The sequence below is a fragment of the Medicago sativa genome, chromosome 8 (genome assembly GCF_051527215.1).
Source record: "Medicago sativa cultivar Bolivia chromosome 8, Bolivia_mono, whole genome shotgun sequence".
In the NCBI taxonomy this organism is placed as follows: Eukaryota; Viridiplantae; Streptophyta; class Magnoliopsida; order Fabales; family Fabaceae; genus Medicago; species Medicago sativa.
The window spans coordinates 68576241-68603777 of NC_140756.1; the positions used below are offsets into that span (position 1 = coordinate 68576241).

General features: G+C 33.2%; 2 protein-coding genes and 1 pseudogene across 3 annotated transcripts; all 3 read right to left on the minus strand.

Annotated features, from left to right (window-relative positions):
- Nucleotides 1–6450: 6450 nt before the first annotated feature.
- On the minus strand, nucleotides 6451–10608 carry LOC146900895 (uncharacterized). 2 transcript variants are annotated; one of them, XM_085734820.1, is made up of 8 exons: nucleotides 10407–10608; nucleotides 9019–9201; nucleotides 8088–8391; nucleotides 7822–7997; nucleotides 7636–7740; nucleotides 7063–7126; nucleotides 6865–6960; nucleotides 6451–6764 (listed from the first exon to the last, which is right to left on the minus strand). In XM_085734820.1, exons 5-8 carry the CDS (start codon nucleotides 7677–7679, stop codon nucleotides 6705–6707), a joined length of 264 nt encoding a protein of 87 aa, XP_085590946.1. In that variant the 5' UTR covers nucleotides 7680–7740; nucleotides 7822–7997; nucleotides 8088–8391; nucleotides 9019–9201; nucleotides 10407–10608; the 3' UTR covers nucleotides 6451–6704. The 2 variants fall into 2 exon arrangements, with proteins under 2 accessions (XP_085590946.1, XP_085590947.1); XM_085734821.1 differs by lacking the exons at nucleotides 7822–7997; nucleotides 8088–8391.
- A 4312-nt stretch (nucleotides 10609–14920) lies between these two features.
- LOC146900896 (serine/threonine receptor-like kinase NFP) lies at nucleotides 14921–15606 on the minus strand (annotated as a pseudogene).
- Nucleotides 15607–21356: 5750 nt separating this feature from the next.
- LOC146900897 (vacuolar ATP synthase subunit H family protein) lies at nucleotides 21357–27259 on the minus strand. The gene is made up of 11 exons (XM_085735536.1): nucleotides 27110–27259; nucleotides 26828–26953; nucleotides 26596–26698; nucleotides 26427–26499; nucleotides 25369–25434; nucleotides 25135–25252; nucleotides 23994–24155; nucleotides 23629–23754; nucleotides 23324–23449; nucleotides 22385–22564; nucleotides 21357–21959 (listed from the first exon to the last, which is right to left on the minus strand). Exons 1-11 carry the CDS (start codon nucleotides 27137–27139, stop codon nucleotides 21711–21713), a joined length of 1359 nt encoding a protein of 452 aa, XP_085591662.1. The 5' UTR covers nucleotides 27140–27259; the 3' UTR covers nucleotides 21357–21710.
- Nucleotides 27260–27537: the final 278 nt, after the last annotated feature.

A 27537-nucleotide genomic window follows, 5' to 3' on the forward strand; every position in this document is an offset into this window, starting at 1 on the left:
TCTCCCCCTTTTTGATGACGACAAACCTCTTTTGAATAAGTCTTAAGTTTTATGGATGTGTATTATAAGAAATGTAAGAATGTTCATAGATATGAAATTAAGCTCCCCCTAAACACGTGCAAGAGTTTAATTCTTATCATTCTAATTAAACTCCCCCTAAACATATGCAAGAGGTTAATTTTTTACATTCTTCATTGATTAAATTCATCTTGGAGTTTTCTCCCCATCCTATGTTACTCTCTCATCACATCCCATGTTACTCTCTCATCACATATATCTCTCCCCTTTTGGCGTCTATCAAAAAGTATTGGGTATGATATAAAAAAAATGAAGTTTATATGTGGGAAAAAACAACAAAAAGATATTGCACATAAGAATTTTATTCTGAAGACATATTCTCCTATCAAACTTTAATCAAGCTCATGTCATGATTAATATGCATTTCAGTTTATCATTTCATGAATAATGACAATTATGATCAATTGATCATTTTCATCAATTTTTTTTTAAAAACGAGAGAAAATAATTCATTCGGTGGAAGCGATAAAATCAGAGTCATTTGACACAATGTCAAAAAAAATTCTCTCTTAAAATATTGAGTTCTTTAAATGATAAATCTATAGAAGAGTCTTTGCTAATTGTGATGGAAATCTATCACATGTAATTCACAATAATTTGAAAGACACACAAGTTCTCAATCAAGTATATGATTAAATTTATTTGTATGTGTGCAAGTGTGAGTTCTCTTAGATACTTATCTTTCAAGTTATCATGCATAAAAGGATTCTAAACACATGAGATGAGTTTGAAGAGAAGTATTTATGCAACATATTTATGCACAAACATATAGTGATACACCATTGATGTATACATCTCTATTTATGTCTTCAATGTTTTGCAAGTGCAGCAAGATAGACATTCAACAATGCTTAAACTAAATTTTCATGTCATGGACATGTTCAATATTAGTTTAGGTACAAAATATGCAAATCTTTTCTTTCTTAAAACAATTTTGAATCACATAAAACATTCTCATATAAAACAATTATAGACTTCTTTGATGAAATTCTTTCAACAATAAATCTTAAATTAGAATATTCATTTCAAAAGAAATTGAAGCATGATTTTTAGACAAATATCATAAATCAATTCATGAATATACATATTTAAATATCATACTTGTGTAAGAACAACATATGATTTGTATTTTAATTATCAAAAGCATGATATTTTGATATTTTTCTTGTATTGAATCTCAAGTCTATTATGCATTATGATTGAGAGACTAACTCATTTACTTTTAGAGTATTCATGTCATGATCAAGAATAAGCATACAACAAGACATTGACATAGAAAGATATTGATCAATAATGCAATCAATATATATATTTAAAACATTGCCAAACTGAAGTTACACAAGTGTTAATTCTTTTGGCTTTTTCATGCAAAATTTTAATTGAACATTGTGACGAGAACATTCTCGATACTTTAAAAAGTTCAAGAACATATGAACAATTGGTATGTTTCTTTTGAAAATATTTCAGAGATAAATCCTAAACTAGGATCCATTTAAAAACATGATTGGAGAATGAAATTTTAATAATTCATATTAAAATATTTGTAAAGTTCATATTCAACATATATCACTTGAGAATCAAGAAATGAATATATTGATGAATAAACTAGAATGAATTTCATAAACACCATCAAATTTCAGACCATTATGAAATATACAATTAAAATATTTTTATGATCCAATTCTAAGGTCTGTCATCACATGTCATTTAGGAACCAATTTTTAGATGAACCATTAAAAATGAAAATGATTCAAGTTGGATTTTATGACAATAACTTATTTAGAAATGTGTTTTAAAAACATCAAAATAATTTCATTTAAGAATGTCACGAGATGAATTTCGTCAAAATGATATTGAAACATTTAATATTCATCAAGATATTCCATAAGAGATGAGTGTGAAAATAAAGAGTATTATGCAAAAGCTGATCTTGACACAACACCAACTCCTTGTCCAATTTAGAACGCACAAATTCATATTAAATGCATTCTTAACATGTCTTCATCAAAAACATAAAATATAATGCAACAATTTAAATCATCAAATATGATTTATAAAGATTTTTATGGATATCATATCTTTATGAAAGGACTAGAAACAATAATGAAAGATTTATTACATTTATGCTAGGAATTAGACTTATGCATATATTAGACATCACAAAAAATAATTCATGCAATTAAGGTTTGAAGTCACACCTATTTTGAAGTAATTTTATCGTGCATATCTAGAGCATCCGATCATTCATAACATAACATTGCATATCAATTTGCAAGTATTATTATGTTTATAAATGAGTGTACCTTTTTGGATGACTTTTCTTTGAGATTAATTCAATGAGAATGACATGTTTCTCTTTCTCATACCTTTTCCTTTTTGGATGGAGAGTTTCGAGCATCAATAAGCATAACCTTTTGAAGCAGGTTGAACATTAGTAGCTTTATCTTCTTCTCCTTCTTTAGAATGATCATCTTTCTCGTGTCATAAGCATAATTTTTATTTTACTCTTTCTCATGTAAGCTTTTTTAGATATATTTTTGAGGACTTGGTTATTTAATCATGACTTAGGATCAACCTTGATAAGTTTTGGATAAAATAAAGTGAAACACACAAAGATGCATTGTTCATGGTTTTTCTCCAAAAGTATTTATAATACTTTTCAAAAACTCTAATTTTGATTGAAAGTTTTCTTGAACAAGATAACTCATGTCAAAGATAATTTTATGATCATTCCTTACATAAATGAAATTTGAGGTTTTTCATTTGGAACTTTGAAATAAAAGAATTTGAAATGATTTTAAGTAATCATCCTTAAGCTTTTAAAATTAAACTCAAATGATTTTTGGATAATACTTATCTATTACAAAGCCATAAGACTTGTAGTTTTGATAAGATCCCAAATAAATCTACGTGAAGAAATTCAAGAGATTTTTAATTAATTTCTTTGAAAAGAGAACTACTCTTGACTAATTTTCCTAGAACACAAACTTCACATATTTAGTTATTTTTAAAACAAAATCTTGAGAGACATTTTCTTATATCAAATAGAAATTCTTTGACATAGAAGAAGTAAAGATCATAGAGATGATTTTCGGATCAAAGGTATAGCCTAATCTTGCAAATTCTTTTGAGTGAAATTTATGTGTGTGGTGAGGATTGTGCTTGTACTTACAATGTGCACAAATGAATGTAGTTAAGCTGCATGGTTAGTGACATAAATATACTATACTTGTACAAAAGAAATACAAAGATATTCTAATTACATTCTATCACACATAGGATTTGTTTTTGAAAAACTCTAGAGGGTGAATGCATTGTCAAATATTACTTGGTGGTTTAAAAAGTACACATATAATACAAAAACTCTATCATTGATTATTTTTAAAAGAATGACATAGATTTGAAAATACATTGGTTTTCTCATGTGTAATTTGATTTTAAGATACTTTTTAGCTGTCTCAAAATAAACTTGAATACATGACATACAACAAATAAATTCCATTAGCCTTAAGAAAATGTATATAGAATTTTTATTTTAGTTTTTACGTTCTTTTTTTTTAAAACAAATTAAACCATGTTTTATAAAAATACAAAATAGACACACATATTCCTAACAACTCATGTCAATTACATTTTATAATATCACAACCAATTGTATGAAACTATGACACTAATTGTTGTTATATTTCAAACATGTATATAACAGATTTTATTTAATTTTTACTTAATTAAATTACCATTAAGTTATAAAGTTAAAAATACAAATAAGGTAATAAGCAAATAAAATTATAAGTGAAAGATCATAGGTGAAATTGTGAGTGTGTGAACATAAAATGTTGCAAATAACCAAGTTAATGATCTTTGTCACTTAGTATTTAGTTTTGAGAATCATCATTATTTTGATCTCCAAACTAATTTCTTGAGCATCAATTTTCCAAGAATCAAGGCTTTCCCTAGAAGTTTAGAAGATATTCCTGCATCACAAATTGGTAATGATTTTGGTACCCATAGTGATTTGGGTCCTTGGAGGTTAGTGTTTATCTTTTCAAGAGAATTTTTCTTACGATCACATTCTGATTTAAGATGATCAGATTTGTTGTAAGAAGAACATATTTTTCTACCAATCTCAACCTTTTGAGACCATTGTGATTTAATGTGAAAAGATGATTCAAATCTTTTATGAAAAGACTTTTCAAATATAATATTTTCAAGTTTTTTCTTATGATAACAAAATGATTCAAGATGACCATTTTTGTTGCAATAAAAACATTTTGTTCTAACCATCTCAACCTTTTCCATACAAGAACGTTTCGATCTAGGATGATTAAATTTATAAGAACCTTCTTTTTTAACTTTCTCAAAAATTTTCTTATGATAACAATTTGAATGAAGGTGTCCATATTTATTACAGTATGAACATCCTTTTTTGATTTTATCATCCTTCCTTTTTGATTCAAAAAGGTTTTCATAAAGTTTTTGATTTGGAGAAGTTTTGAAGTTTAAATCAACTTTGTGAAATATCCCCATTTCAGATCCAATGATCTTTTGAGAGGCTTTAGTAGATTTTACAAACTTGGTTAAACCATTTTCCAATTTATCAACTTCTATTTTTATAATTAAATTTTCGTCCTGAGTTCCAGAACGTTCTGAAGGATAATTTTCGAGATTTTTCTCATTGAGAATCTTTTGTTGTTCAGACATTCTAAAATGAGATTTCTGCAATTCTTGAATAGTTTGAAGATATTTATCATTCAAGATTTGTAGTTCCTCTTTTTCTTTATTTATCTCAGAAATGTGTTCTTTTAATAAAATACATTTCTCAGATAGAATGTTTGAATCATATAGAAGATTATCAAAATCATCTTCCATTTTTGTGCATAAATGACAAGGTTCAAAAGTTGTTACCTTTTCATTTTCCTGGTGTGCTATTAGAAACATGTTGGTTTCTTCTTTTATTTTTGAGTTATCAACGTTAACTCGAGTTGCCATCATAGATTTCTTTTTAGAAAAAAAAAATCTTCTTTGTTCTTTAGTTTTAAAATGGACGAGCGCGTTCCATTTACTACATGAACTTTGATTTGAAAGTTTTAACATCACTTCTTCCCGAATCTTTTCCTCTTACACTGTGAAGTGCTCAAACCTTAGAGGCAGGCTCTGATGCCAATTGAAGTGGAAGAAATATTGTGACCCTTTTAAAATTTAGTCCTGCAACTTAAATAAGTATATATACTCAAGAAGATTCTTGGTAAATGTTAGTCTAACAAGATTAGAGTATTAGATATATAACAATTGATTTATACACGACCAGAATGTTCTGGATTAAATAAACCTTAAATGATTAAATAGTTTTGTCAAGGACCAAAATGTTCTGGAGAATGATTATATAAGTCGAATGAGAAAAATGATATTAAGATAAAATGTGAAAACTATTTTATCAAGGACCAGAATGTTCTGGAGAATGATTAATATAAAAGCAGAATGATAAAACAATATTAACTTAAAATATAAAGTTATTTTAACACGGACCAGAATGTTCTAGAGAATAATTAATATAAGAGAGAATGATAAAACAATATTATAAGCTGAATTTAAACTTTAGTTAAATATTTATGCAGTTGTTTTATCTTGGACCAGAATGTTCTTGAGGCAGTTAATATTGAATAAAATAATATAACAATATTAATGATTAATTTTGGACCAGAGAACTCTGGATTAATTTGATTGTCATTAATTAGGACCAGAATATTCTGGAGATTAATAAATATTAATATGAGTGTGATAGTGTGTGTATATTGTGTAGCTTTAAATAAAAGAGAAAGGGAAGAAGAATAACAGAGGAGAATTATCCTGGTTCACCAAACCCGGCTACTTCCAGTCCCCACACCTCGTGTGAGATTATCCACTATAGTATACAGTTGGCAGAAACTTCTAACCAACACTATAAGGTCTTGATCACACCAAATCAATCCATTACACCCTCACTACTACAGAAATTATTTTTTACATCAGTTGGAAATGACTTTTTACATCAGTTTGTAACCGATGTAAACTGATATGATGTGGTAAGTCCACATCCTTTCACATCAGGTTGCGACTGATGTGAAATCTTGAATTTCTACATCAGGTTCACTTGCACTGATGTAATAGACGCACTTTGAAATTTAACCCTTCATTTTTCACATCAGTTATACAATGGACACTGAAGTGAAATATATATATTTCACATCAGTTTTCAATATCACTGTAGTGAAATAATTTTTTTTTTAAATATTTTTTTAAATGGCTTATCAAATAAGCTTGACCCCTGCTCTTTTGTTTTTTATAGTAATAAAATGAAAACAAATTATGTATAATTTTAATGCAAAAAAAAAGTTATATTATCTAATTGGATATTACATAATCAATCCTCAATTTTTCACGTCAATATTCCAATCTATAAAAGAGACATATGAATACAATATAGCTAGAAATAATCCAATAAAACAACTTTAGGCAGAAATATCAAACAAAAAAAAAATCCACAGCAGAATCATCATTGTAAATACGCTAAACTTCAGCTGCAAAAAGCATCTCATCTCATCGGCAATGTCCCATCTCAGCCACATTGGTTTCGCAAATCAAGTTGCCTATTGGTTTCGCAAATCATACAAGTCATCTTCAGTTAATGCCGTTGGATCATTGAATACCTATAATGTGTAGGTTAATATAAGTAATTAATATTAATAAGGATATGTTTATATTTGGCAATACATATAGTATAAACATGTTATCATAAAATTAAAATACCTCCATCCAAGACTTAGTAATATTAGCAGAGATGATATCTAGCATATTCTTCATCACATAGTATCCACAATCATTGCCATTAGGGTGCTTTCTTGGCTACAAATGAATGGCCATTTTTATATAGTGATTAGTTCATATAAAAAAAAACAAATTTCATTTGTTAACGTAAAAAAATGACAGAATCTACACCATACTTACTTTGGGACGAAACCATTTAGCCTTCTTTCTATTGCCCTGAGCAAGTTGATGAACCTCTAAAGCTCTGTGTTAACCAAATTAAAAAAATCATCAAAGTTATACATTTTAGTGTTGTAGGAAGTAATATATCAAGGCATATTCTATGGTACACCCATAAATTTGAGTGTATTGGTACACCAAATCAATAAATTAGTAGTTAAATGTGTTATTTTTTGAAGAGAAAAATTGTTTTCAATCACCTATAATTATAATAATTAAATCTTATTTACCAAAAACGTCGACGAAATTTAATTTAATTTTTCTGAATTTTTAGTACTCATAATAGAGAATTTCGATTATTTTTTATAATAAAATGTAAAATAAATTAGTATGATTTTTATAAACAATGAAATGATGTTTTTTCTTATAAAATTACATTTTCTAAAATATAAATATCAACTAATAGCACTTTATTCTATAAAAATAATAGTTAATTTAAAGATTATTTTGAAGTGGGAGTCCCGGTACACCTTAATTTGTGGGTGTACCGTAGAAGTTCCCATATATCAAATACAACGTAAAATATATACTTACTTTGAAACAATCTTAATCATTGCTTCATTAAGATCTTGGTGCATTGAACAAAGGACAACTAAATTATTGTCCTTGGGACAAATAATTATTAACTGTCAGTGTCCTCTGCACACGTAGAAGTACAATTATTAAGGTTTAAGCTATCAAAGATAAATAAGAAAAATATTAATTTAAATATATACTTACTTAAATAGATATGGTGCAAGTAACACACTTTATTCAAATCACGCAACCTAGTTTGTATGTGTTCCTGAACTTTAGTTTTAGTACTATGATCTTTTGGATTAAAATCCAAGCATACTGGGTCCAAAATCCCAAACACTTTCGATATATTTCTTGAGATACAGAGACGATGCATACACCTAGACAAATTTAAAATTAACACTTAAATATTGAATTGTGGATATACTACTAATCCATATTGATAATAGTAAAAAAGAAAATGTACTTACGTGCACCAAAGTTGTAGAATAGAAAAGTCAAGCCAAGCATTACCCACCAACAACTGTCTAATACACTTTGCTGGAATAAAAAACCTTGCGGTATTTGGCTCATGTTCTAATGGTATGCATGGCCCCTTATTTCTTCCTTAGTAATGTTTGGCTCCCGGTTCGCACAAGAAACACAAGGACACGAGAAAAGTCCATCATTGTTTGGAAGATTTTGTTCAGCAAACTGTAGAAATTCTCCAACTCCATTATCAAACTCTTCACTTAATCGATTAGCTCTCATCCAACTACGATCCATAATGACGCACTGAAAATGAACACACTGAATCAAAGAATTGCGATGCCTACATAACTATTAGAACTTAGAAGACTTGGAGTTTGACCAAGTAAAAAACTTGGTGCTTAAGCTACGTAACTACGTACGCGGAGGTACGAGATTACTACTAGCTAGAAATCTCTTAGATGACATAAGCAGCTACGTAACTACTTACATGGAACAACACTAAATAATAAATTATGTCAAAAGAAAGATGGAAAACGTGAATAATTATGGTAGCAAGACTTGGAAAACGTGAATAACTCATTGATGCAAACATAACTACACAAGATAAAACCAAAAGAATAAGACAGCCACACGCAAAAAAAGTGGCCAATAATGTGGTTCATTAGATCAGCAGGTCATTCTTTCTCACCATGGCACATGGACCCATGTCAGGCAGAGGAATAATTACAAAGACCAATGGTAGTGACCATAAATTTTGAACATAGAAAATTTTCTATGTTAATTTGCTTAACCTTTGAACAGAGGAATAACCACAAAACGCAAGAAATATACTGAAACATTGACAGATCCACATGCAAACACATATATGATAAACTTCTAACGCACTCATTACTTTGCAACACAACGACTGCAGCAAGAAAAATTACTTACAGGGAAAATTTCTAAATGAGTAGGCCAAGTAGACAACTTTTTCTTCCCATGACGAAGAGTTTTTACCACACGATCACAGCAAACTAAAAGATTTTTCTCAAGTAAAATGTTAGCAATGTCCTCTGTTTCAAAACTCACTTTCTCAGCAAACACCTGATACACATCCTTTGTCACAGCTTGTTTCTGAAAACCAAAAACATCATAACAACAACACAGTTACAATATAACACAAACAACTTCTGCATGTCAAATCAAATTGAAACAACCTGTTAAAATAAACAAATTCAGATTTCAATTAAACATAGTTCACAAAATGACCAAGTCTTCTAATTAACTATTTTCTGCACGAGTTAAAATCAGCCTATATACCTCAACATATTGGTACAATTCATCAATCGTAAAATTTCTATTCTAACTTTTTTCTTTAATGTATTAGCCATCATAATACACGAAGGATGAATTAAGAACATCAGACAGAAAACACAAAAATATTGAACAAAAGTCAATATCACTATCAGTATCACTGCTGCTTATGATATCAAAACGGTAATCAAGCATCACTATCAGTATCACTGCTGCTTCTGATATCAAAACGGAGCAGATGAAAGAATCCACAATGAACCAAAAGGCACATGGCATTACGTGATCACAAACTACTCACAAAACCACTTCTTAGTTCTTATCCTTGACTCTGTCTTTTAACCGTTTGATTCAGTAGGTTCCTATCCTATATATATAATACAATAGTGCAGAACAATCCAATTCATTAACATTAATATCACTAGAAATAGTTACTGTCCACTAAAAATGACTATGAAGTTAGTAATATTATTGTGTTTGGTGATACTCAACCTCACTTCAGCATTTGCAGCCAGAGTGAATGATGGTGATACAGATACTGGTAGTCCATTAGGGACTGACATATACCAATACAGTTGCCCTGAAGCTGAGACCATAATCTTCTCTTGGGTAACTAGCAAAATGGATTTATTGCAATTCAATGTGTCTAAAGCAAAGATACACATACATTCAAAATCAACAGAAATTAAAAAGTAATTGCAAAAACAAGACTAACAGAACAAACTATCCCAAAACTAACTCAAATCCACGCTTTCATCCTCAAAATCGGCCTCCAAAACAACCCCAAATGAAATCACCATTTCTGGTCAGAGCATATACCTACCAAAACGTGGTATAACTTTGAAACTTTTATAACTTGAAACTTGGAATTCAAATATGGTAGAATATCGGTGATGACATTGACAAAGGGTTAGGGTTTCACGATTGAAAAGGGGTTTGGGTTTCACGATTGAAAAGCCATATAGAGAGAGAGAGAGAAAGAGAGAAAGAGAGAGAGAGAGAGAGAGAGAGAGAGAGAGAGAACTCACCGGAGAAAAACAGAGATTGAGCTTCGACGGGAGAGAGGTTGAGCTTCGACAGTGAGCTTCGACGGTGAGATTGAGCTTCGACGGGAGAGGGTGAGCTTGGACGGTGAAAGGGTGAGATTGAGAGTACGAGAGGGTGAATTTCGACGGTGACAGGGGCGGTGAGCTTAGACGGGAGAACAACTTAGACGGTGAAAAAGTGAGGAAGGGATATGTGGTGTGCGTTTTACAAAAGAGGAAGGGATAAGGTAATAGTGACAAAATTTGTTTTTACCTTATGCATTTCTCGCCACTGATGTGAAAACAGTTAGCCAAAGTTTTCATCCAAATTGCAAAAATGCCACCGCATTTTTTTCCCCTCATTTCAACTATCCACTGATGTAAATGCTAAATGCTATTAGGAATTCCCCTCATTTGCTTATGTCAACTGATGTAAAAACACACGGTGTGTATTTTTCCCATCAGATATTTTCCCTGCTGATGTGAAAACTAAAACCCCCATGATGTTAAATATATATTTTGTAGTAGTGCCTGTATTATCAACCTCAGCAGACTTCTACAATTCTTTGCTTTCGCACAAGAAATGTTGTTACAATTTTTTCTCAAACTATCGTTACGGATAGACTTAAGAATTACAATACACTTTGTATGAGAGATTGGTTTGGGATCGAATTTACGCTCAACTCTTGTTTGAGGGTATGATGATCAGAACACACTCACAATATGTGATCCACAAATCTGTTATGAGCTGGAGTGTGTTATAGATGAAGAGATTATGATATTTGCACTTTAAAAAGTGGATTATGGTTAAAATCAATCTCTTAGCCTTAAAGGCTTCTCAACTCTTGTTTGAGATTTCGATGAACAAACTCTTGATGTTGATCAAAGATATATTGAGAGAGCAAGAGCTTGTTTGTTTGTGAAGAACTTTGTAAGTGAATAATGTTTGCACTTAAGAGATGATTGCTTTGTATTGTAAGTTCTTGGTTTGATACTTGTAAGCCTTCCTCTATTTATAGAGCTTAGAGAACTTGCTCCCCAATCAATAAACCAGCTGGCCCTTGCTTTATTTGAATTAAGATTTGCGCTCCAAAATTGTTGCTAGAGTTAATTGCCCTTGAAGACTATTCCTTGAAACTTCAGCTTGCTCAAAACTAAAAGCCACGTGCATTCTGCCAGCTTTCACTTGTTGTTTGCGCAAGACAGCTTCTTTGAAGTGACTTCATGATGTCACAAAATGCTATCATGTATATGTCACCAATTTGATGCTTTCATGATAATGATTCTTTTTCCATTAATGGGTCGAGAGAAACTAAGGCCCATAAATATTTATTGTACCAAATTAAGTTACATGATCTTTTCCTTATTTGATGAGTCATTTATTCCATAATAACTTTCTTGATCTTAAGGATGCGTAAACCATTTAGCATAAAGTCCACTCTTGTCCTTATGCGTGGATGTCATCTTGATGATTTTTGTTATGTGCCAAGATCATTCTTGAGATTATTCTTATGAAACAATTTCTCACAAAAATCATTAGTAATAACAAGAAAAAATAAAATAGATATGTTTGTAATCCTTAAAATAATAAACGAGGATGTCACCTTCACTTTGTATGACCAGAATGTTCTTTGTATGAACATGAGAGACCTTTCTCAAAGTCAAAATTCATCTGATTGATTTCTATTCTCCCAAATGATATCTTGAATAGTGATGGAATATTCTTGGACCATCATAAGTCTTTTATGATAGAATCTCCAAGCATATGATCATGAATTTTCTTCTTTGATATTTCTCCAACCAATATCATTAATGAGTGAATTAATAAATAATTTATTTATGAATTGATTTCTCTTCAAAGTTGATTCTAATCATTTTGATGAAATGATGAGACTGATTTCGAGTGTAATATGCATCCTCATCATGAGAACATTATTTCATCGGAGTTGATAATGTTCTTTTCTATGACAATATATTCTCGGTTAATTAACCTTGAATTATTTTGTTTGTGATGCGATTTATCTCATAATTTCTCTTGGTGATTGCACACAATGTTTCTTGTCCATTGAGTATCTTTGAGATGTTTTAGTTTAGGAATGTCTTTTATTCCTTGATTCTTTAAGGCTTTGTTAAAAACCATGTGATGAGAATGATGAATCAATTACTAAGAAAGTTCATCTTCTTGTTGAATCTTCACTTAACACTCATTTGATTCAAACAATATTCTTTTTATATCTTCTTTGAGCTTGTGATACTACTGTTTTGGTATTCTTCCAATGAGTATATATGTGCACTTGTAAGAGACTTCTTTCTTGTGAACTTCTGTGAAAAGACTCAAGTGCAAACATCAGTAGATCACCATTCATAAAACTTAGTGTTTATTCCATAAGGATTGTTATCATTAAAACATTCATCAAAAAGATTTTTGTTTCAACACGGTTCGGTTTGCGGTTTGCATCTCAGCAACCGACCCAAACCAAACCAAACCGCAAGAATAATGAATATTACTTAAATATGCACTGACCCAATTACATAGCTCAAGAATAATCTCTTTTGATTCGATTTTTCTATCGTTGCACCATCAGGTTCGATTATAATTCTTTTCCATCTCTTTCAATTCATTTCCAATGATGAATTTGTTTTCTTTACTTCCCAATAATTTGTTTCATGCTTATGTTTCTTCTTAATTTTACCTATTTTGATATAAGTTTTACCTAATATTTTATCATATAAACATCAAAATAAAATGTCCTATGTTTATTTTGTAATAAGTTGGCAATATTAGAGTTAATGTAATATTTTTTTATCCCGCGATAAACCGCACAAACCGAACCAATCCAAACCGCATTGGTTTGGTTTGGTTTGGTTTGGATGACTTTTTAAAAATCAACCGAACCAACCCAAACCGCATGCTTTTTTATCTCGCGGTTTGGATGACTTTTTTGCTCAAAACCGAACCAAACCGCACCGCGAACACCCCTAGTGTGGTTGGACTTTAACTTCAAATTTAATAGACTCTGAAATCTCTGTTGTATTTGCTGCAGAGTCGTTGGATATGAGTGGAAATAAATTTAGGACTCAATTCTCTAAGTAATATTGGTAGACCATCCAATTTCTAAATGTAAGGGGTGCAGTTGGACTTTAACTTCAAATTTAATTGACTCTGAAATCTCTATTGTTGTTGCTGCACAGCTGTTGGATATCAGTGTAAATAAATTTAGCCTCAATTCTCGAAGTAATATTGGTAGGTGATCCAAATTTCTACTCCATCCGTTTCAAAATGAGTGTCATTTTAGCCAAAAAAATTTGTTTCAAAATGAATGTCACTTTACATTTCCAATACAACTTTAATTTTTTTTTATTCCAATTTTACCCTCAATAAATACTCTAACTTGTCTCTCACACAATTTTCAATGCAACTTTAAGTTTGTCTTTTTCTTATAAAGTAAAGGCAGTTTATTAAAAGTGTTATGTCTAATGATTATTTCATTTCATTCATTAATCTGTGTGCAATTGGCTAAAACGACACTCATTTTGAAACGGAGGGAGTAAATGTAAGGGGTGCAGTTGGACTTTAACTCCAAATTTAATTAACTCTGAAATCTCTATTGTTGTTGCTGCACAGCTGTTGGATATCAGTGTATATAAATTTAGCACTCAAATTTCTAAGTAACAGTGGTAGGCGATCCAAATCTCTAAATGTAAGGGGTGTGGTTAGACTTTAACTTCAAATTTAATAGACTCTGAAATCTCCACAGAAGGCACACACCTATGAAGCACCGACATTTTTCGGATTAGGTGTGTTCCGGTGTCGACACCAACAGATATGATTATATTGAATTATGTCATTTCTCAAATTATTATCAGTGTAGTGTCCGTGCTTCAGAGGCACACACACTAATTCTCAAAAACCTTTCTTTTCCTCAAACAATAGAGAAAAATCAGAAATAATGATAGTGAAATCATAATAGTGCGTCTTAGACCCATACCAATGGAAACGATAATGTGAAAATGACTGCGTCTCTTTCTTTCAAGTGAAGAGTATGATTAAGAACGAGATGGTGCCGTCCCAACAGATTAAGAGGCCTAAAGCAAAAATTTTAATGTGGCCTTTATAGATATTCTTTTTAGGGTCTTGTTAACCAATGCCCCCGGGGCACTGGTTAAGGAATCCGAAAATAGAATTTTCTGTCTTGGAACTATAAACTATCAGTTTTCATCAAGTAATAATTACATTACTTTTTAACAAAAACTTACTTCTTTTGGTGCTTAACCAATGCCCGGGGGCACTGTTTAACATCTCCTTCTTTTTAATAGAATATTTATATAAAATCAATTTTGTTGAGACCAAAATTTGAATCCATGACTTTGAGTTCTTTTTAGTAATCAGTTAAACTATGCAAATGTTTGTAATTTATCTGTCATATAATATACTTATAACCAAATTAGTTTTCTAGAGGCCGTTTTTTTCACCCACAATTTTGAGGCCTAAAGCCCTTGCTTGGGTTGCTTGGCCCTTAGGCCGGCCCTGCTGGAAAGTTGGTTGCAGTAGTGAAGTTATGATCAAAGTTGTTTGCATTTGCAGTGGCTATGTCATGTGGTGATGCACCAAACTTGGCAGCTACAACGGCGAGATTGTCATTAGGCTGCCACATATAAGTAATCAGAAATTCTATCCCTTTTGCAAACTGATAGTTTGAAGGACAGTTACAGAACAAAGGAATGACTATTTTGGTTGCTACTGTCAACATATATGGATTCAGGTTTGGGTTTGAATCTTCCACTGTCTGCCAATTAGTGAGATTCTGATATGAAACGGTTGAAAGATAATAGTAACTTTCACCTTGTTTGATCAAGTGTGAGATATTGGCAAAGTATCAGTAGTTTCCATTTCCACTGCAACCACAAGTATAGGATCAGCAAAAGTTGGTCTTCAATGAGGTTTCATATTTTCATCTTTTATGTTGCTTGCTCTTGCAATGGATTGAGGACTGGTGTCAAATATATTAGATATGGCTGTGAGGGATAAAAAGGTTGGAGAGTTAGCAAAGTATGCAACATATGTGTCACAGGAAGGAGGAGAATTCAAAGGACATGAGAAGTTTGTTCCATTGGTTTGTGGCAATTGAAGTAGGATATGGGTGGCAGAAAAGAATATGAGTGCATGAAATAGAGTGTGAGATGGATGGAAGGAAGAAACCATTGTTGTCCATAGTTGGTGAACAAGTGAAAAGATACTAGGAGAGAGAAAAGGAACCCTGTAATTGTTAATAAAATACTTCGTTGGATTAATAAAATCAGCTGGAAATTTTGTCTATAGCTTTAACCTAAATTTCTTTTGTTGCATTCCTATTTGTTGACACTATTAGAGAAAGAAGAAGAAAATAGGAAGAGCAATAATAGGTTACTTGGATCCACTGGTGGAAGAGTATGATCCACTGGTGGAAGTCCACTGGTGGAAGTTGATAGTACAATTGTACTACACTCTTTTACAATTGTACTACACTCTTTTCTCTATAAATACTCCTTGTAACTTCATTTCCAAGTAATGAGAATTGATACTTTTTCCATTCTTTGAGTTTCATAACATGGTATCTAGAGCTTTTTTTCTCTCTTCCATGGCGGAAGTTAGTTACAGAAGTTAGTTACGATCCAATTTCTCATCTTCTTCGTTGATTCTCGTTGATTTTTGCAGAAACCTTCACGGTTTTCTTATCTGCATTTGATTCTATCGTTGATTTTGCACTTCGTTGCACTTCGTTTGCACTCTGTTTTTTGGCAATTTTCTTCGCAAATTCACCATGGTTCGTAACAACCAACCTGATACTGAATCAGTGTTCTATGTTCATCCAAGTGAAGGACCAAATTCAGTGATTGTTGCTCCTCCATTGGATGGATCAAATTATCTTGCATGGAGCCGTTCCATGATTCGTGCTTTTGGCGCGAAAAATAAGCTGAAGTTTATTGATGGATCTATGGAGATTCCAGATGATGATGATTTGAATCGCGCTGCTTGGGAACGGTGTAATCATCTTATTCAATCTTGGATAATCAATTCTGTTACTCCTCAAATTGCACAAACCCTAGTATTTCATGAAAACGCCATTGATGCGTGGTTAGATCTCAAAGAACGTTTCTCCAAAGTTGATCGTATTCGTATTGCTACTCTTCGTTCCAAGATCAATAATTTGAAGCAAGGTTCAAAATCAGTGTTAGATTACTTCACTGAGATGAAGACTCTTTGGGAAGAGTTGAATTCACATCGTCCCATGCCACATTGCACCTGTCCTCATCCATGTCGTTGTGCTGCCATGCGTGAAGCTCGCAATTTCAGGCTTGAAGATCAAGTGATACAGTTTTTGACTGGTTTAAATGATCAATTCAATGTTGTTAAGACTCAGGTGCTCATGCTTGATCCACTTCCCTCCATTAACAAAGTTTATTCATTGGTCATACAAGAGGAAAGTAACAATAGTTCATTGCATTCCTCCATTGATGAACCTTTATCTGTTATCAATGCCTCTGATGCACGCAAACCCTTAGGCAGAGGGAGGGGCTATTACTCTGGATCAAAGCCACCTAGACATTGTACCTTTTGTGGCAAGAATAATCATACCATTGAATATTGTTATCAGAAACATGGATTTCCTAATCCAAATTCTCAGAAGTCCAATGCTTCTGTCAATGCCTCAAGCAGTTTTGATGATAATGAGGCTCAATCAGGAAGTTGCAATGATGCTTCTTCATCTTCCACCACTAGTATCTCTCAAGAGAAATATGATCAGTTGCTTAGTTTGCTACAACAAGTGAATTTGCTTCCTGCACCAACAGTTTCCACTCCTTCTTCAAGTGCCAATCATATTCACACTCCTTCCAATTCCACTTCTATCTCCAAACTTGAGTCAGGTATCTCTGCTTCCATATTTTCTTGTTCTATATCCTCTAAATCAGATATTTGGTTATTGGATTCTGGAGCCAATGAGCATATAGTTTCATCTTCACATTGGTTCACTTCTTTCCACAAAATTGCACCAAAACCTGTCAATTTACCTAATGGTTCTTCTGTGTTAGTTGAATATTCTGGCACTATCCACTTCACACCTCACCTTTATCTTGCTGATGTTCTTTTTTCACCTTCATTCAATTTCAATCTTATTTCAATTTCTAAGCTTTGTTCATCTCTCAATTGTTGTGCCATTTTTCATGACAATAAGTGTTTGTTACAGGATCTTCATTCCAAGAGGATGATTGGTTTGGGTGAACCTTTTGCTGGTCTTTATAGATTAGTTTTAGATTCCAATGCATTTCCTTTACATAATAGTGTATCTGTTAATCACATTTCCACCAATAAAACCTTTACCATTCCTCATTCTGCCTTATGGCATTTCAGATTGGGACATGTTTCCCATAAAAGATTGTCTCATATGGTTTCCCTTTATCCTTCATTAACCTTTGATCACAAAGCCACTTGTGATATATGCCATTTTGCTAAACAAAAACAATTGCCTTTCTCCAATAGTTTGTCTGTTGCTTCCAGTAAATTTGAATTGTTGCACTTTGATATTTGGGGCCCTTTATCCATTCCTTCTGTACATAATCACAGATATTTTCTCACCATTCTTGATGACTATAGTAGATTTGTCTGGATTGTTTTGTTAAAACACAAGTCTGAAGTGTCCCAACATGTCAAAAACTTTATCACTCTTATAGAAAACCAATACCATATTACTCCTAAAACCATTAGAAGTGACAATGGTCCTGAGTTTCTTTTAAATTCATTCTATGCCTCTAAAGGTATTTTTCATCACAAATCTTGTGTTGAGACCCCTCAACAAAATGGTAGGGTTGAAAGGAAACATCAACACATACTCAATGTAGGTAGAGCCCTTCTTTATCAGTCAAAGTTACCTGCTTCCTATTGGTCATATGCTCTCCTACATGCAACCTTTATAATCAACAGAGTCACTTCTCCAACTCTAAACAATCTTTCTCCTTATCAGTTACTTCACAATAAAGTTCCTGATATTGATACTTTCAAGGTCTTTGGCTCATTGTGTTACTCTACTTCTCTTCACTCTCATAGAACAAAACTAGATGCTAGAGCCAGAAAATCTGTGTTTCTAGGTTACTCTGTTGGTTTTACGGGTTTTGTCCTATTAGATATTCACACTAGAGAGATTCATATCTCTAGACATGTCAGTTTCCATGAACATATTCTTCCTTACCCTCCTTCTTCCTCTTCTGTCACCACTGATTGGGATTATTTCCCATCAGATGCTTCCACTGCAAGTAACCCATCCTCATCACCACCTACACCCACATTTATTGACATTGATCCTTCTCCTCATGATGACACTCCTTCTCCACCATCCCTCCCACCACCTCCTGCTCTGAGAAGGTCATCTAGAAATGTCAATCCACCATCTCATTTACAAGACTATGTCTGCAGTCTTGACCACTCTTCAGCTTCACATGTTAATAATGTTTCATATCCTCTTCACCATTACATGTCTTTTTCAAATTTGTCACCTTCACATTGTGCTTATTCTTTATCCCTTGACTCCCATACTGAACCTACCACATATGCTGAGGCAAGCAAATTCAGTTGTTGGAATCAAGCTATGCAAACTGAACTGACTGCTCTTGAGAATACTGGGACATGGAAACTGGTTGATTTACCACCAAATGTGAAGCCTATTGGTTGTAAATGGATCTACAAAATCAAGTATCATGCAGATGGCTCTATAGAAAGGTACAAAGCACGTTTGGATGCAGATGGCTCTATAGAAAGGTACAAAGCACGTTTGGTTGCTAAAGGTTATAATCAAATAGAGGGTTTGGACTATTTTGACACATATTCTCCTGTTGCAAAATTAACAACTGTTAGAACTGTCATTGCTTTGGCATCAATTAATCACTGGCACATTCATCAATTAGATGTCAACAATGCTTTTCTTCATGGAGATTTGCAGGAAGATGTCTACATGCTTGTTCCTCAAGGCATCACTCCATCCAAACCTAATCAAGTGTGTAAATTGGTTAAGTCACTTTATGGATTGAAACAAGCCAGTAGAAAGTGGTATGAGAAACTCACATCCCTTCTTATTCATCATAAGTTTACTCAATCCACTTCTGACCATTCATTGTTCACCAAAAAGACTGATAATTCATTCACAGTGTTACTTGTTTATGTGGATGATGTGATTGTTGCTGGTGATTCTCTTACTGAAATTCAATCCATCAAGGCCATTCTGCATGCTTCCTTCAAAATCAAGGATCTTGGTCAATTGAAATATTTCCTTGGCTTAGAGGTTGCACATTCCTCTTCAGGTATCTCTCTTTGTCAGAGAAAATACTGCATTGATTTACTGACTGACACATGCCATCTTGCTTGCAAGCCTGCTTCTACTCCTTCTGACCCCTCTTGCAAGCTTCATAATGATTCTAGTGCACCCTATAGTGATGTACCTTCATATAGGAGATTGATTGGTAGACTCATTTATCTGACTAATACAAGGCCAGATATCACTTTTGCCACTCAACAATTGAGCCAGTTCCTCACATCTCCAACTGAACAACATTTTCATGCAGCCACTAGAATCTTAAGATACCTCAAGAAATGTCCTGGCCAAGGTTTGTTCTTTCCTAGAGATTCATCTCTATGCTTGACTGGATATTCAGATGCTGACTGGGCTGGATGTTTAGACTCCAGAAGATCCATTTCAGGCCAGTGCTTCTTTCTTGGCCAATCCATGATCTCTTGGAGAACTAAGAAGCAATTGACTGTCTCAAGATCTTCTTCAGAAGCTGAGTATCGTGCTTTGGGTGCAGCAACTTGTGAGCTGCAATGGCTTCTTTACCTGCTTCAGGATTTGCATGTTACTCTTGCTAAAGACCCTGTGCTCTATTGTGACAACCAAAGCGCCCTCCATATTGCAGCCAATCCAGTTTTTCATGAAAGAACCAAGCATCTTGAGATTGATTGCCATTTGGTGAGAGAGAAGTTGCAAGCAGGCATCATGAAACTGCTCCCTGTTTCTTCTTCTGATCAGTTGGCAGACTTTTTCACTAAGCCATTGCTTCCCCAACCTTTCAACACTCTCTTATTCAAGCTGGGAATGTTAGACATTTACCATTCTCCAGCTTGTGGGGGGCTATTAGAGAAAGAAGAAGAAAATAGGAAGAGCAATAATAGGTTACTTGGATCCACTGGTGGAAGAGTATGATCCACTGGTGGAAGTTGATAGTACAATTGTACTACACTCTTTTACAATTGTACTACACTCTTTTCTCTATAAATACTCCTTGTAACTTCATTTCCAAGTAATGAGAATTGATACTTTTTCTTTTCCATTCTTTGAGTTTCATAACAGACACATTGGACATTTGTCATTTATGTTGACAGTATGTGATTCATTCACACTAATGGAATTGCAGTGAAAATTCTATACTGGAATTTACTTTTAATGTTTCAGCCAAGATTGTGTAATTTGCTTGAGTAGTCTAGTGCCAAATCCATCTTAGGGCGGCTAGTTGTCTTTACTACCACTTTTACTTAGGGATCACGACAGCTAGCAAGGCCACAGACCAAACCTAAACAAAAAATTACAGCTGACAAAACTTCCCACCTCAAATGAATAGTATATCCTTTCTCAGATCAATCTTCCATGCTCCTCAACCAAAAGTAAGAGGACTAAACTTGGGTACATTTCTTTACCTGCTTTTCGTATGGCTCTTAACCAAAAATACACTTTTCGTGGCTATAGCTGAACTTTGAGAAATTGTGGGTTTGAGAAAATCGTGAGTAATTTAGTTAAGAATCATACGATGAACACCTAAAGAAATGCACCTGAGTTTTTTTTTTCCAAAGAAGTATCACAGTAAATTCAAACATAATGTTGCCAAGGTGCTAGAGTATTTCACTTCGCTACAAGGCAAAGCAAAAGGTCTGTGTTGTGGCAAAAAATGTCAATAATTTTCTCATTCCTCAACTCAATAATTGTCAAGAAATTACATATCCATGCTAAAGATAAATTTTGAATTCTAAAACCTGTATTCAACATGCCCACAGAGCACAACGGAGTATAAATTACAAAACTTGATTTATTCAATAGTAGAATATCAAGGATACTTATTTCTCATATCAAACTTTTTCTAAGGCTTCAAACTGAAATCTTAATCGGCACAGACAATAAATTATTGAAACAATGAATAAGCCTTGTACAGAGGAGAGTTGATCCGATATGTGAGATAGCAGGGAGTTCATGGAATTAAGTGCATACAATAGGCCACCCCACAGAAATTGAACTAGACCTGCAAGAAGCTTGCATACTTTGCACCCAAGAAAAGTCGTTGGATGCAGAGCAGTGCATTTTTAGTAACCTCGGCACTCTCATGATTCATTAGTTTCATCACCCGTTCCTTGGCTTTAAGGTCAGTCACAATGATCCGCCCAGCCGGATGGCACTGGATGAACTGCGAAATGTCAAAGCAAGCAACAGCTAGAGTCCTTGGATCATTGGACGAGTCCAAAATTGTTAATAGGACCCTTAGAATCTGCAACACATGAGGAGAGTATGAATAGATTGTAGATGAGTGTTTATGAGAACATAAAGAGCGCACAATAAGATTATAATACAACAATACAACAACAACCAAGCCTTATCCCACTAAGTGGGGATTATAATACAACAATATTTAATTTCAAAAATTTGTTAATTTCATTGCCAAATGGCTCTTCTTATACATAATATCTGTACTTGCTATACAAATGTTTACATCACAGTTGAGGGGCAAAGAAACATTCATGTTAAACATCTGATAGATTTCATAAGCAAGAGGGAACAACGCATATGTGGGTTTTCTACATGGAAAACATGTTTTGACTTTTGAGTCCCAGAGTTACAACTTACTTTTCTTACTCTTATGAAATTACAAAGAAAAATGGAATCACAAGTATGCCAGAGATAATGCACAGATACCTGGAAATCATGCTCTTCAAAATTGGTTATATTTTCTCGCCAAAAGATGGGATCTTTGTGCATGGGAGACCAATCCAGATTGCCGAGAAGAACTTCTTGCTTGTACTTATCAAAAGAACTTAGTTTCTTGATGTTATCCTTAAGCCCTTCTTCCAGAGAGTTCAGTGCCTCCAACAAATCCTATGAAAACTTTTCTAATTAATAGAAAATTCGGGAAAGCTACATGAAATAGAATCTTTCAAGAAATACAGCCAGATGATAGAATAGAGATAAACATCCAGAAATTCCATTCTTCATAATGGGAGAAGAATAGAGCAAAGTTATATAATGTTCAAAATAGTGCCACATCCAGCAAAAATAAGAGCAACCAGAAAGAATTCCTCGTAAATGAAAAAAGGGGTGATCAGTACTATAAATGTGTATTCATGTTACTAACACACTGTTGTCTGAATGTCTATGCATGGTTGTGCAGAAAATGCATATCAACTTGTTCAAAAAAAAATGCATATCAAAACAATAGAAGGAAACAAATTGTGGCTATGGAAAACAAGCAAGATAATACATGGTGCTAAGGTAGCAAGTATCACTATTAATCCAATTTCATCAAACCACATTTTCAAATCATCATATATGCTGTGGCTAGTAAGCAAGCATTCGAGGGGGATGGGGATCCAGTCATTCCAAAGAGTTCTGAGAAAAACAAACACTTTGATTTTCCTTTTTCTATTAAAATGCTAACACAATGATCAAAAGTCACAACTAAATCACACAATATGATCACAGTCGAGAACTATTTTAGCTCTGACTGCAGATAAATCAACAATGGCGAGATGTGCAACAAGAGTCATTTCCAATGATTGAACTCTGCACAACACCTATTATAGTTTTATGACATTTCAACAAGTAAATTTTCAGCAGGAAAAGGTCATGATGATTCACCTCATCACTCCATGCTTGTGCTTTCAAACTTTGAACAACTTGTGGCAGCTGAAGATCAACCATCTGAGCACCCAATGTCCCTTTTGACATCAAGTTTTTAAGTGTCAAGACAACAACTCTAACAACCTAACAAAATTGGCAAAAGAATGGTGTGAAATTAGATTTCTATGACTGAACAAAGAAACCTTCTCATCCTAGCCATCATAAAATTATAACTATTGCCGGGAAAAAAGGAAAAAAGAAACCTGAACAACATATGTTAGTAAAAAAATGAGACGAACATAAATGGAAGATGTTAGCTATACCTTTTCTTTTGTAGAACTCTTAACAACATCAATCAGTCTTGGAAGGGTCCTTGAAGTAGCCAAATATTCAATTGCAGGCTCATAATATGATAAGAGCCAAATGCAGAGACATGTTTCATAAAGAAGCTGTTACAAAAGAAATTCTCAAGTAAATTCCCAACAAATCATAAATGCTCAGGTGCCATTCCGTCAGTGTTCTTCAAATAGAAATTAGCTGAGCCATCTATTACTGCATGCAATAAAAGCATAGCTAGACATACCAAGCTTACACAGGCACCTATAGGCAGAATTCATACGGTTCAACTATGGACAAATCTACTTATTCAGAATTTTCATATTTTCAGGGTAAAAACCGGTAAACTTACCTGAATAGATTGTTGAGTGGATGCTGGACAAATCAATGGCACAAGCAACTTGACCCCATCAGTTTGAACAAAGTACGACCTGACCACAGGTTCCTTAAGTAGAGTTGAAAGGCAATTGATAGCAGTTGGAACTCCACGACTTGGATGAGAAGGTTTCTTCAACTACAGATACAATAATTAGATGAGCATGTATTACTTTTTTTTATGCAAAAATATAGAACTGACTCTGTTCACATAGTTTGATTTAACATGCATTTATTTTTACTCACGTCAAACAAAATCTTATGAACTAAATATGGACACTTGTCCCAATGAGGATTCATATCGTGGATCACCACAGCTGGGGGGGACGAGCCTCTTTTGCAAGACCCAACACCCCGTTGGTAGATCAAATGTGACTCTTATACTGCATAATTGGGGCCTGTTTGGATGAGTTTTGGTTTTTAGTTTTTAAATTCTATTTTTGAAATCAATTTTAAACAACAGTTTAAAAAAAAAAAAAAAAAACTTGTTTGGCATTCTCAATCAGAAAACAGTTTCGGAAAATATAAAATAAAAAAACTTGTTTGATGATAGTTCTACCACTTCAAAGGAACATACACGCAAGACAACACAATTTACAAAGAAAAATAATTGTTGAAAGCTTATGTGCCTAGCATTCTCGTGTTGTTCAGAAAATAACAAAGTTCTACATTATTACATTTATGCCATTAATGAAAATTGCCAATTCTCCGTGTTTTTCCGATTCACAAAATCAAATGCAAAAAAGAGAAAACTGAAACTGGAAACAGGTTTCAGGTGTTTTGGTTTTTAACTTTTAAAAACAATGAAATTAAGAACAGTTTCCAAAAACAATTCTACAAAATATCATAATCAAGCAAGCTTTCAACTTTTTCAATTTTCAAAAATTGAAAACTGTTTTTAAAAACTAAATCAAACAAGCCTGATCTTCATATAACAAGCAAGCATATATTTCACATAACAAGCTCAAAATATTTCTTTCAGAGGTTAACATCTTTACCTATCAAAGACATTTACATATCTCAATTCTCAAATTGATATTACCAATTACAACACCAAAATTATCAGCTGATGAACTGAATTTGGGTTAGTGAAAGGGAAGAATTCTAGTATTACATACCTGCTCACAAAGCCATTTTACCAATCCAATCAAAACATCATCAATACTGGTAAATGGTTTCTTTTCATTTGAAGCTTCTCCGTTTGAAGCAACGCCACTCTGAGTTTTTGGCCTGACACTGCAATCAGAAAGGGGTGACATTTTGCAATATCCGAAAAAGTAACTTAGATAAAGTTGATATAATTCGAGAACCATTTGAAACTAAAATGTCAGAATGACTCGTGTTTGTATTACCTAACTATTAAGGCAAGGATCTTACAACTTTTCTCTTGTACGAACCAGTTTCCTTTCCGAAGCAGTCTGAAAGACGGACAGTATTGTTACTTTTAATTGTTTATATTTCATAACTTTGGAGTACAAAGAAAATAGACAAAATTCACAATAATCATATAGTTGATGTTAATATGAAGGGGGATGAAAATGAATAAAAACTTTGAATTGTGAATATGGTTTGATAATCTTGATGATTATGATTTGATGTAAGAAGACTAAACACTGACCCTTATATATACCAATACAATATGCTAAGTCCTATTATACTAACAAATAAATATAAAATATAATCTTCAAAGAGATTCTAAGATATTTCATCGTAAGAAACTAATCCTGTGAGATAATCTAATATACTCTTAATATAATAACAAGGCACTATAAGAGATTTTAATATCTTCAAACGCTCTCCCTCAAGCCTAGTGTTGTCAAACAGCGACTATAGCAGTGCTATAGTGTAGCTGAATTTTAAAAATAATTTGGTACAAAGTGTCATCAAATTGTGGTTATATACGTTTAGCAGCTATAGCACTGTAGTGTAGTGGAATTTGAACAAATCACTATTTTTCGCACTCCACGATTGACAACACTGCTCAGGTCAAAGCTTACTAAGCTTAAGTTTGTCATTAAAAATTTAATCTTTGAAAGAAAGAGAGCAACAACCAAATAATATAAGTTGATATTGAAAATCAGTAGGCCATATTACATTTGGAACAATATTCGAGACCGAATTTCCGTGGGAACAAAAACTAGCATTAGACCGTAAGTGGGACAAAAAACATCAGCCAAACTGTAACTGAGACAGGAACAATGCCAAAATCCAACTAAGTCAGAACAAATACCAAAGCTAAACTGAGACAACTAGTACCAAATCACAACTGAGACACAACAAGTTTTTTGAAGAAGCACATCCAATTGTATGGATATCACTAAATTTTAGTCTATCTGAGCTTCTATTATATCCAAAGAAAAAGTAAATAATTAATATACAAAACAAAAACAAATTCAGAATAAATACTTAACTTAGGAAAGGCTCATAAGTATCATCATCTGCAAGAGCATTGTCATGAAACAGCCTTGCTCTTTTCGGGTTCGCTGCCAAAGACAATAATTCAAAAATTCATCTTGTTACACCACAAACAACAAACAAATCATACAAAAAACAAACCCCCTTTTTATCCAACAAATTACCTGTCAGCATTTCATCTATCATAGCCAAAACATACTCCACAGTATCTTCCTTGAAAATATCGCGCAAAACATGCACAAACACGCGAACATAAGCCGGACCATCCTGCCACACAATCAAATTCAAATCTAATCAAAATTAGTTACAATAATTAGTTAGATTAGATGTAATACTATCTAATATCGAAAACCAAATCTACTTCGAATCAAAATTCAAACAAAATTAAAGAATTACATCATCAAGTAACTGTGCTCTCTGGCTTTCTGATCGATGATCGTAACGGCGTAAGAGTTGAAGGCTTGTTCCGGAGATGAGCTTGGTGGACATGTAGGTTTCCCATGGGATATCCCTACTTAGAACCTTCCAGAAAACAATTACACAATATCAATTGAACAAGATCGAAGACATTGTAATCAAAACAAGTAATAAAATCGAAAAAATTGAAAGGGAAAAGGTTCGAAATCGAGCATAATCGGATCAGATCGAAGAAGTGAGAAGAATCGGATCGGAACGAACCTGATCGGTGGTTAATTCGGCTTGGTCCATGAGAGTGATGAACCCTGGAAATTGAAGAGTTTGTGATTTGGTGGTTTTTTATTTGATTTGAAGTGATGAGAGAAAAACAGAGAAGTGAGATAGATCAGTTTTTAGAAGAAAAACATGAGTGTCGTTGTTCTCCCTCCATCAACATTTTTACAATCATGTTAATCCTTGTTACACGTAGTTCTCCATCACTTAATATTTTTATTAAAAAAAAAAAAACATTATCTTTCTCCCATCATTTTTTTTTCTCGTTCTTCTAGTCAATGGAGAAAAGAAATTAAAATTATAATAACGACGGTTTCACATATGTTAATGTATAATTTTGCTAACTATTTACACATAAAAATAAAGGGCAAAGATTTTCTAAAACGAACTTCTAGAAATAAAGTGAGAAAAGTAAA